This window comes from Barbus barbus, assembly GCF_936440315.1.
Source record: "Barbus barbus genome assembly, chromosome: 39".
NCBI classification, from domain to species: Eukaryota; Metazoa; Chordata; class Actinopteri; order Cypriniformes; family Cyprinidae; genus Barbus; species Barbus barbus.
The window spans coordinates 20920905-20932723 of NC_136717.1; the positions used below are offsets into that span (position 1 = coordinate 20920905).

The following is an 11819-nucleotide window of genomic DNA, read 5'->3' on the forward strand; positions in this document are numbered from 1 at the left end:
ATATTTGTATCCACAGGTTAAATAGTTGCATCATTACAAAGTATTGAATTATCAGCATAATTTATTACCAAATGACATCTGCATTACTGTTTAACCAACGTATTATTTTAAATAAAAATAAAAAAATGTTTTAAATAACCTGTTCTTGCCTGACATGAATATTACTAAATATCTGCCTCCAAAAACTAGGTAAAAGATGCAATACTCATATTTCAGCATGCATTACAGTTAAGCACGGGCAAGTTGAGTAAAAATAATGATTTTTAGGAAATACATTGTGCAAACATGTTAAATTAATGCATATGAATGTTTATGGTAATATTAGTGAGTGCAAATTTAATTTGTCTATTGGCTGTCTAGTAGATCTCACACCATGGGATATTCAGATAATTGGTCACTTTCTCAAACTTGTGGACTGCTCTTGTACATTTAAGAGTCATCGATTTTTTTAGGTAACCAAGGAATAAAACAGGTGAGTCACATCTTGTGTTTGCATATGGTGTTATAATATTTAGCATATTTGTAATTAATTTAAAGTCATTGACTTTAAAAATACTAGACATTTACTTGTATGAAGTTTCTTTTAGTGAAATACTGAAATGTTCTCAGAACATTTTTTAAGTATTACAGAACGTTTAGAACATTCAAACGTAACATTCTGATAATGTTTGGAAAAAAATGTGAAATGGAATGTTTAAAAAGTTTCAGAGAACATTAAGAAATTATGTTTTTATAATGCGAATGCAAGCATAATGTTCTTATGAACTGGTCTGGTGTGTTTTTTTTTTTTGTATGCTTAACACACTTGCTCCGTGTTTAAAGCGCTCTTCAAGTTTATTAAAGCATAAACAGAATCAGGGAGTAAAACAAAACATATATTTCAACATAACTTTATACAGCTCGAAATGCACAACAATACAAAATACAAAGTAGAAAACGGTATTGTCTCTTGTTCTCCTGAGAGGAGAGATGTGGAGAGAGGACGGTCCTCTCTGTAATACATGAAGGAAGGGCCTTTCTTCTCCCTTTTAGATCTGCTGTGTGATGTTTGGCATTGAGATGAAACTAAATAAGCTCTGTGTAGCGGTAAGACTCTGTCTCCATCTGTTGGCCAACCACTAGATATAATTGTATGAATGCTAGTGTTTGAAGAATCAGGAAAAATATAGCTTAAAAATGAAATGTTCTTATATGCACATACCAGCAAACACACAGTTTTTAGGCTCATTTTGCAGTATAATGGTTCAATTGTTCATACATGATGCAAATGTGTCTCTGATGCCCCTGTGTCTGTGGGTGAGATCGTGGGTGTAAGCTTAGTATATTGTGATGTGTTTCAGAAAGCAATGCTTTGTAACTTTTGACATGTTTTAGCGGTATATATGTGATACAGTTACTTTATGGGACTAATTTTATTTTACCTAGAGAAATTTCCTGCTTTTTGACTCACAACACATTGTATTGAGACCCTACAGAGATATGTTCTCAGACATTTGACGGGGGACGGCTGGAAATATTGAGAAACTGAAGAAGGAGTGCCAAAACATTGAAAACTCCATGAGTGTTTGTCTCTTTCTCTCCGTCAGTAGCGGTCCTCTTTTTTCCAGTTATCCCCAAACCCATCTCTCTGACTGAGAAGACTTCAGCTGTACTGACTCGCTGTTGTCTCTGTCTGCCTGCAGCCAAGCAAAGGTAAATAAAACATCAGATGAAAACAAAAAACTATACAAAATGTATTTTAGTTAAGCTCAATAAGCATCTGTGGCATGGTGATTACCACAGAAAACATGTTTGTATCATCTCCAAGTTATTACGGAAGCCTTTGGAGGCCGTGCATTATTTTTTAATGTCTTGTTTTTTTACTTTCTCATTATCTCAACTCAGCAAAAGTTGTTTTTTGAGGTCTTGTTTCTGTTTTTAAAAAAGCCATTTCTGCATTCAAAAGTTTGGGGTTAGTAAGATTTTTTGATGTTTTTGAAGAAGTGCTCACCTAGTCTGCATTTATTTGATAAATACAGTAAAAATTATAATATTATGAAAAAGTATTACAATTTAAAATAACTGTTTTCTATTTGAATATATTTATTATCAATTCTGAACAGTTGCTTAATATTTTGGTATGACCATGATACCATTTAAGTTCAAAATAACTTTTTTTTTACTAACTACTTTTTTAACATTATAAATGTCTTAACTGTGACTTTTGATTAGTTTACTGTCTGTTCAATTTCATTAAAATAAAATCCCCAAACTTTTAATTGTGCACTGTATAGTGTATATACTACTATATAATGGGTGAATGAATTTGCATTTGTTTTAATGAAAAATATTAACTTATTTTTATTATTACTGTTTGTGGCAAGCTTGTGTTTTTTTGCCGCCACTACTTAATTTATTAATAAAACATTACACTGATATCATGTATGTCCACTAGCTATATCCATAAGTACATTATTCACTTCAATTCATATAAACTGAACATATTAACCAATCATTTTGTAATGGCATCAAGCTCACAACAATTATTTCACCTTGCTCACGATGGCTTTCAGTTTACCCAGTAACGAAGGAGTATTTGAGTAAACAACATCATCCTCATTCTCCTCTCCCTCTCCCTCTGCTAATGCACAGCTGTCCGCTGCTGGCAACTCACAGTCCTTATTGGCCGACATCACTAGTCTGGAGTATTTATATTCAAGCCTGTGCAAAAAACAAAAGAGGTCACAAATCAAAAAGCACTTTTTGCATCTCAATTTGAATTTCCACTGACAGCTCATTACCTTTTGTTCTTTTTCCAGAAATAACATGTGAGAGAAACCAAGAGGACAGCCATGAAGGCTCCGCCCCCAATTCCGGCCTTCACCCATAGGGTGACCACCTCACAGTGTGCAGAAGTCTTGTTCGGGAGCGGTACCCCTTTGGTGCAAAATTTTGGTTCGTTCCACACATAGAGGGTGTCCTGTTAAGAGAAGGATACATGATTAATCAGAACAATGCCAAAGAAATTGTACTAGATACATTTGTGGAAAGAGATGTACCTGCACTCCTCCTTTGCACGCTCCTTCTATCAAATGGTAGTCAGTTTCAGTGCAGAGAGGACAAGCACTAGAGCTCTCCCAGAGGAAATGAAACTCACAGCCATTACATGTACCTGCTGGGCACTTGCTAAACACACAAACACACAATTAAGAAGCGTTTTTCCGTTATTAACATTACCACAGTGTCTTTCCTTCAAGCAATTTTTGTGGAAGACATTTGTAGCAAAATGGTTCATTTTAGTGCATTTCGAACCCAACTCGCTTGCAAAATCAACATTTCTCATTTCACATACAGGAAAAGTGTAAATGCAAATCTACAAACATTGAATATTCATTGCATATTTGCAACTGGCCTGCAAACCTTTGAATGCTATTTTTATTAGCATTTATATTAATAACAGTGTTTCACTCATGGCTAATATTTCAGCTGTTGAGCTAAGATTATAATTCACCATATACAAAGAATGCAAATTTGAAAAATGCTAATTTTTGTTACACGTCCCATCTGTTTTATTAAAAAATAACTTATCCATAAAGATCGTTTTTCTCCTTTTACTGAGATACTCAGCTAGGCACATTTTAATCATATTTGAATAAAAAATGCAATGCATTAAACATATTTAATATGTTAACTCTGTCCTAAAATACATACGTTTGTGAACAAATACAGATAATAAGCATAGAAAGACACGCACCTTGGCACAGTGAGCTCTCCGCGTGCACTCTTCTCAGGATCGCAACGCAGAGTCACGACTGTGCTACGGCCGTTCAGACAGGATGCTGTGGGCTGTGGAGAGCTGAGGTGAAAAAAATACTTGTATTAGAAATGAAATATCATTGAACACATCAACTACATATTTTAAACGAGTTCATCTTTCTTTTTTTACCGATAGAAGAAGTTGATAGCTGGAACTTTCCATGAAGGCTCAGGGAAGAGGTCTGAGCTGACAGTGACCCCATCCAGATTTTTGTGAACCGAAGCTCCTGAGAAATGGAAGAATGAAGGAAAGGAGACGAGTAAGAAATTAGAACACCTCTATTCTGAAGGGAGCTTAACACAAAGTGTCTTGTAAAACGTCTTTATTGTAGATTAGAGGTGGCCAAATTTCACATAGGCTACATTCTCAGAAAATTTTAAATTGTTATAATATTTCACAATATTTCAATTTTTACTGTATTTTTGATCAAATATATGCCGCCTTGGTGAGCATAAGAGACTTATTTAAAAAAAAAAATTAACAATCGTACTGACCCCAAACTTCTGAATTGCTGTGTATGTTAAATACTGTTAAAAAAATAAGCTCACCAAGGAAAGTGTCAGCCAGGCTGATGGACTGAGACGACAGTGATGTTCTAAAGCCCCGTCCATCTGCAGGGATGATGGTCGATTGGCACACAAAAGTCTCGACGAAATTGTTAAGGTCAGCAGATTCATTTTGTAGGTCCTTACTGGACAGATCCGTCACATTGTCAGTGCACACCGCCACCTTCCTCCCCTGCGAGAGAGAACAAAATATGTACTTTGTGATGATCTTAAGAACTAATAAAAGCTATTTCTACTTTCTATCAAAGCAATCTATTTTTAGTCAGCTAAAGATAGAGATGTGTGTATGTGAGAGTACCTCAGCCCCACACAGACTGATATTAAACTGGTGGTAGTATTTAGTTCCCTTGGAGGTGAAACTAGGCCCATTCATGATTGATCCCACTGAACTCAAGGCACTCAAATCGTAGGTCAGCGTTCGGTTTTGATCCATATGCGAGAAGGTGCAGTCGTTAAAACACACAGAGTGCTCCTGGACACACATAAAACACCCATTTTGCATGTTAAACAGTGTTAAAAACCATCATAGTCATGCATTACCTCTTGTTTTACTCATACCTTGTTGTTTTTGCTTCCAGGACCGCAGGGCTGACAGGCCTCCTGGCCATAAATGTGATGCCCAGAGAGGAAAGTGTTGGGCAGGCATTCTTGGCATTGGTTGGTGTCTTTGTTGATGAAGTGTCCAGCAGGACAGGGGACACATGAAGAGCCGTCCTGCTGACTCATCATAGCACAGGCATGGCAACCAGATGCTGAGCCATCCATTGCATTAGTCACCATGATCGAGTAGATCTTTGCAATGTCATTTACATACTGACGCACCTGGGAGAGAGACACTGCGGATGAGAACTTTTCCAAGGGACAAAAAGGTACTTAAGAGTAATTTCTGTTGTGAATACTTACATCAGAGGCTTTGTTGGTGCGTTGGAAAGCCCATGTGTACGAAACTGAAGCATTTTTGGTCATGGTGTGGGTGTACGCTTGTCTCGGTTTACTCCCTACCCATGATTCCACAACATTTGTGCTCTTCCTATTTACGTCCTATGGAGAAAACGCATTGATTTAGTAAATAACTTGCAAGATTAATTCATTAAGATGACTGGACTGTTATTCCCAAACATTACTTATACATTGTTCATGATACGTTTTTTCTGAAACGTTTTAGTTGAACCTTCGTCTAACAGTTTTTAAATGTTACTACTTGTTTCAGAATGTTCAGAGAACATTCAAAAAGAACATTTCCGTAATGCTTGCAAAATGATAAAATAGAATGTTTCCTTACTGTTTGTATTTTAAAACTTTTTTAGAAACTGTAAGTTTTGAATGTTCAGAGGACATTCAGAAAAAACACTTTCATAACAATAGTAAGACTACATACTACATTTTTCTGTATCGGTGCATACTACTGTTTCACATACTGTCTTGGTTAAATTATTGTCTTACTATCATAAAATATAGTTCGCAGTCTGCACTGCAGTTGGTCTCGAAGATAAATGTAATTCGGCCGAACTCAGTAGCTGAAGCATCATCCACAGAAGTAGGAAGTCTGATAGAGATAAAAAAGAGAGGCCACTTGTAAATGTTCTATGCACAACCAACATTTTAACACTGGAATTGTAGATTTGACTCACTTGAATCCAGGCACTCGTAAATTTAAGATGAGGTAATCATTATCTGAGCCGCCCACTCCGCTACGAATGTGGTCGCCAGCCACTTCCCAACCTACAGAAACAAATGACCATTGGATCATAGACCATTTACTTCAGTGGCCTGTAATGCTGTGTGCATTGGCATACATGCTATATATTATATATATATATGTATATAATATATTGAATCCAATATATATATATAGAGAGAGAGAGAGAGAGAGAGAGAGAGAGAGAGAGAAAGACATTTGAAACATTTAGACAGGTGCAGGTTAGACAGGTTTTTTTTTTTGTAACATTTCAAAAAGTGAAACTTTCATGTATTTTAGATTCATTACATGTAAAGTAAACATTTCAAAAGTTTTTTTGTTTTAATTTTGATGATTAGAGCTTACAGCTCATGAAAGTCAAAAATTCAGTATCTCAAAATATTAGAATATTTATATTTGAGTTTTATTAAACGACCATCTCTACAATATAAATTCTGGGTATATCTTGTTCTTTGAAACCACAATAATGGGGAAGACTGCTGATTTGGCAATGGTCCAGAAGACAATCATTGATGCCCTCCACAAAGAGGGTAAGTCACAGAGGGTCATTACTGAAAGGTATGGCTGTTCACAGAGTGCTGTATCAAAACATATTAAATGCAAAGTTGACTGGAAGGAAGAAATTGGGTAGGAAAAGGTGCACAAGCAACAGGGATGACCGCAAGCTTGAGAATACTGTCAAGCAAAGCTGATTCAAAAACTTGGGAGAGCTTCACAAGGAGTGGACTGAAGCTGGAGTCAGTGCATCAAGAGTCACCACGTTCAGATGTCTTCAGGAAAAGGTCTACCAAGCCACTTCTGAACCAGAGACAACGTCAGAAGCATCATACCTTGGCTAAAGAGAAAAAGACCTTGATTGTTGCTCAGTGGTCCAAAGTCCTCTTTTCAGATAAAAGTCAATTTTGCATTTCATTTGGAAATCAAGGTCTGGAGTCTGGAAGAAGACTGGAGAGGCACAGAATCCAAGCTGCTTGAAGTCCAGTGTGAAGTTTCCACAGTCAGTGACGATTTGGGGTGCCATGACATCTGCTGGTGTTGGTCCATTGTGTTTTATCAAGTCAATGCAGCCATCTACCAGAAGTTTTTGGTGCACTTTATGCTTCAATCTGCTGACATGGAGATGCGGATTTTCAAGAGAAAGATGAGAAACGATTGATCCAAAAATACAATGGTACAACTCAATGGTGCCTCAGCAGTGCCACAGGCTGATCGCTTCCATGCCATTTCTCACTGATGCTGGAGGTTGTGCTAAAGGAGCCCGACCTTTTTTTGATTGACCTTAGGAAATATTCTAATATTTTGAGATACTGGATTTTTGACTTTCATCATTCATTTCATCATCAACATTAAAACAAAAAAACTTTTGAAATGTTTTACTTTACATGTGATGAATCTAAAATATATTACATTTTTACTTTTTGAAATAAGTTACAAGAAAATGAACCTTTTCACGATATTTAAATTTTTTGAGATGAACCTGTAAATGTATTTTTTTTTACTTTTTTCCCCATTTTTTCCATTTCTATTACTCTTACCATTCATTTCATCACATTTTGAGTTGCCCACATTAAAACAAGACGTTTTCATATTCCTCGGCAGGATGTTCCACCACTTGTATTCATATCCCAAAGAAGGTTCAGTTCCTCCTGGGCATCTTTGACATTCTGTGCCAAAAGAAATCTTCTATGTTACACACCAATACTAGTAAACCAACAGTGTTGCATAATACATGAGTATGTATCTATGTTAATGTGTTTCTATATACCTGTGGTACCATCAGAGTAGGTGCCTTGAGGGCAGGGTAAACAGGTGGAAGAGTTGTGCATGTAGAAGCCTGGGTTGCAGGGCGGACAGTCCTCTTTCTCTCCAGAAGGGGGCAGCGTCACTGCACCAGTCACATTCTCCACACACACCTGAGGCTCCACCCACCTGTACAGCATCTGGGTCTAAAATAATACAGCAATATAAAAATAAACAAATTATCCACACATAATTTACAACAAAACACATTCTGCATTATACTTTCCCTACCTTGCCGTCACTATCACAGGCCGTGTGGATTTGAAAATAGTCTTTCTCTGAACAAGGAGGTCTTTCTTTACACTGCGACCATCCCTCCTCTAGAACACACACACACACACACATTGAGAAACATTAGGGTGACCATATGTCCTCTTTTTTCCATCCAGGATTTCTTAATTGCCTAAAATATCCAGATTTTGGCATTGTTTTTCCATTTACATTCTTGCTACAGTTCTAGAATCCAATTGGACGATTATGTACAATGCCTGCTCGCTATTGGTCAAACTACTTTTCAGTCATTACCCGCAGTAAGTATAAATACAATAGGAAAACAAAGCAAAACCCGGAGGCAACCGACCAGGAAAAATGGTCATACTAGAGACATACACATTATAAAAAGTGTTTTAGTTACTGGATTGTATTGGATTCTTGCTAAAATGATAACAACAAGCAATATGTAGATTGTTTAGCACAACAAAGAATGCAAGAAATCGTCTGAATGATTGATTTTTGTGTGTTCGTACGGGAGTACTGTGTTTTAGAGCATGGTGTACACGAACTGGCTCCCTTTCCAGAGTAAGTGTTCCTGGGGCAAAGGTCACATGAGGAAGAGCCTGGGGTTTTACTGAATGTGCCCGGCCTGCATGGAAAACACTCTGAGGTGTACGCCACTCCTGCACACAAAACATATATATATATATATATAAAAAAATAAAAAAAAATACCATAAAATATCACAACGCAAGTAGTTCAGACTGCATCTTGATTCATCATAAAGAAGGGTGCGAGACATAAAAGTAAAGATGATTTCATCAGAATCTCACACCTTCGATCTGGATGTTCTTCAAAAGGACTGGCTTCACTGGTTTCCCACCCAAGAGCATTCCTGTGGTTCTCCAGTACAGAATATTAGTTCCTGACTTCAGGTTTACCTGTGACATACAAAAAAAAGCTACATTAGGCATCAATACTGCAAAATCTTTAAAGGGACAGTTCACTCAAAAATGTATATTCTGTGATCATTTTCTCACTCACATTTTGTTCCAAACCTTTCTCTGGAACACAAAAGAAGATATTTGGTAACTAAACAGTTTGGGTTCCCGAAACTGTTTGGTTATCAGCATTCTTCAGAATATATTCTATGGTGTTCAGCAGAAGAAAGTCATACAGGTTTAGAGTAAATGATGACTGAATTTTCAATTTTGAGTGAACTGTCCCTTTAAATACGAATAAAGTCACTAACCGTATGAGCTCCCCACTCTCCGTTAGAGGTGAGTTTGATCCATTTCTCACTCCCTGTCTGGTCCATCTCCTGACACTGATCATTCTGAATCTGCATCAGAAATGAAACATATTTTTAGAGATATATTTTCACTTCAACACATTTGTAGAAAAAAATTAAAGATGTCTAAAGTAAAACACACAAAGAACTCGAAGAAGACATTGCTGTCGACATATTGATAGTCAAAGGAGACGGATCCCTGCTTCATGAGATGCACTGCATACACCAGTGACACTGTGCAGTCGTCACGATTGGATTCCAAGTGAGTTCCCTGAGGTGTCCATGAAGAACTGCAATTAAAAAACACAATGTTAACAGGTAGATCCAGATCTGTAAAAGCTTAGAGAATTGAATATATGGATATATATATATATATATATTTCAGTATGTAACTTGGCACTGACTTGTTGCAGGTCATTGAGTCGTCTCCTGAACCTCCTGAGTCCATGTATGTGGCCAAACTGCTGAATCCCGCAGGAATGGCATCCCACTGGTCAAAACGCACGCCGCTGCCCAGCGAATAAGAGCCAGCCGCACATGATGTGCACTGCTGGGATGACATCTCTAAAAACTCCCCAGCTTCACAAGAAAAAGCTGTACAACATGTAAGCACAGACTGCGTTTGCATAGTGACACACTACAAAGACCTTCAGATGTATTCGGACACATTTACATTGCATAAATGTCATGGTTTTTATATTTTGATATAAAAAACAAAGGAAATGTGTCCATAGTGTGTTTGAGCCAGTGTTCTTTGAATTAAATGCCACTTAGTTTGATCATTTAAGTAATGCAATGCATGTTCATTAAGAGTGTGTATATATGGTTGTTTTCTTACTGCAGTCTGTGCCTCTGACAGGCTCTGGAAGGCCTGAGCAGATTCCCTGTCTGTGAGGAATGGCAACTCTCCATCTGGAGCCTGTGCTGTCACACTCTGTGTACTCAAAGTAGTAGTCTGTCTGAAACACACGTGCAGATATCGACATATTCAAACATTTACATCAAACACAAGTTATGGTCATTTAAAAGTGAGCTTTTTTCATAAACCAGCAAGAAAAAATATATTAGTATTTAGAATATTTTAATAAATTAAATATTTCAACACATAATATTATAACTAATATTTTATTGTACAATATAATATTTTTTAATATACTGTAAATATTTTTTTACATTTTCTAATGTATAGTAATCTGTCTATAACACATTCATATTCACACTGACATATTCAGACATTTACATCAACCACAAATTATGGTCATTAAAGGTGACCATTTCATAAACCAGCAAGGATAAAGAGTTTAATATTTAGAATATTTGAATGCAGTGATTTTTATTTTTTTTATTTTCACTTGATAATGTTTTCTGCTTTCACCACTGGAACAGTTTATCCAAAAGTTTATGTCACCACACAGCTACCATTTTGTTAAAAATAAAATAAAAACAAAACAATATAATACAATACAAAACAATACAATACAAAATCCTGTATACATGTGCCAAATAAAAAAAAGGAAAAAAGGGGGAAAAAATAAAGAAACCCATGGACGAAATTTATTTTAACATGCATAAAAAATGTTTTTAGCCTAAAATATAAATAAATAAATAAATAACTAAAATAAAATTAAATAACATCCTGGATATGTGTGCAAAAATATATACATCATGGAAATAGTTTTTTGACACGCATACAAATATTTTTTAGCCAAAATAAATATAATCCTGGATACGTGTGCAATATATATATATACGCACACACACACACACACACACACACATATATATATAATTTTTTTGACATGCATAAAGTTTTTTTTTAGCAAAAATTGTTCATGTGCCCTTCTCAAACACAGGAAACTTTACAGAAAAAATCCTGGATACATGTGCAAAAAAAATAAAACTGCACATGTATCCAGCACATGTTTTTTTTTTTTTGCAAAAAATAAAATAGATGTGCTCATCTCAAACACAGGCAGCTTTATAGAAAGTGCCCTTTCAAAATATATTGTCATGTGACATTATTTGTGCCTTTTTTTGATTAAGCAAACATCTTACCCCACTCGCCCTTACCTGGTCTTTTATTGTTTCCAAACCATACAAACTCTCAGGCACATATAACAGATAGTTAGATATGGTGTGTGTACAATGGGGGGGGGGGGGGGGGGGGGGGGTTGGGGGGGCGGTCTGTCTATCTGCCTTCTGTCCCAGGACAGTCGCCAGGGCAACAGCCAGGACCCCTGTGACTGTTGTCATGATGATCACTCATTGCTTTTGGTTGTGGATGGTAATGAATGAAGAGTCTGATATACACTGATAACAACCTGAAATAATGAGGCCACTAAATACCTCCTGTGTGTGCGTCTTTGTTGACAGATCTGGTATGCAAATCAGTGTGTATCCAATACTCTGAAACGCAGTGATTGTTCTCTGCTCCTTTAGGGGCCTGCTACACAC

General features: G+C 36.5%; 1 protein-coding gene across 1 annotated transcript in view; it reads right to left on the bottom strand.

Moving 5' to 3' along the window:
- Positions 1–810: 810 nt before the first annotated feature.
- The window catches only part of elapor2b (endosome-lysosome associated apoptosis and autophagy regulator family member 2b), a 12639-nt gene continuing 1630 nt past the window's right edge, over positions 811–11819 (bottom strand). The window contains exons 2-22 of the mRNA XM_079398986.1: positions 10204–10324; positions 9770–9959; positions 9508–9655; positions 9327–9416; positions 8910–9015; positions 8608–8757; positions 8093–8181; positions 7827–8007; positions 7597–7725; positions 5994–6084; positions 5806–5908; positions 5266–5403; positions 4921–5184; positions 4661–4834; positions 4345–4534; positions 3926–4022; positions 3734–3835; positions 3039–3165; positions 2781–2959; positions 2532–2700; positions 811–1676 (exon numbers count right to left, since the gene is read on the bottom strand). Of these exons, the coding sequence (XP_079255112.1) occupies positions 1608–1676; positions 2532–2700; positions 2781–2959; positions 3039–3165; positions 3734–3835; positions 3926–4022; positions 4345–4534; positions 4661–4834; positions 4921–5184; positions 5266–5403; positions 5806–5908; positions 5994–6084; positions 7597–7725; positions 7827–8007; positions 8093–8181; positions 8608–8757; positions 8910–9015; positions 9327–9416; positions 9508–9655; positions 9770–9959; positions 10204–10324 (2907 nt within the window). The 3' untranslated portion in view covers positions 811–1607. The remainder of the gene's footprint in view (positions 1677–2531; positions 2701–2780; positions 2960–3038; positions 3166–3733; positions 3836–3925; positions 4023–4344; positions 4535–4660; positions 4835–4920; positions 5185–5265; positions 5404–5805; positions 5909–5993; positions 6085–7596; positions 7726–7826; positions 8008–8092; positions 8182–8607; positions 8758–8909; positions 9016–9326; positions 9417–9507; positions 9656–9769; positions 9960–10203; positions 10325–11819) is intronic.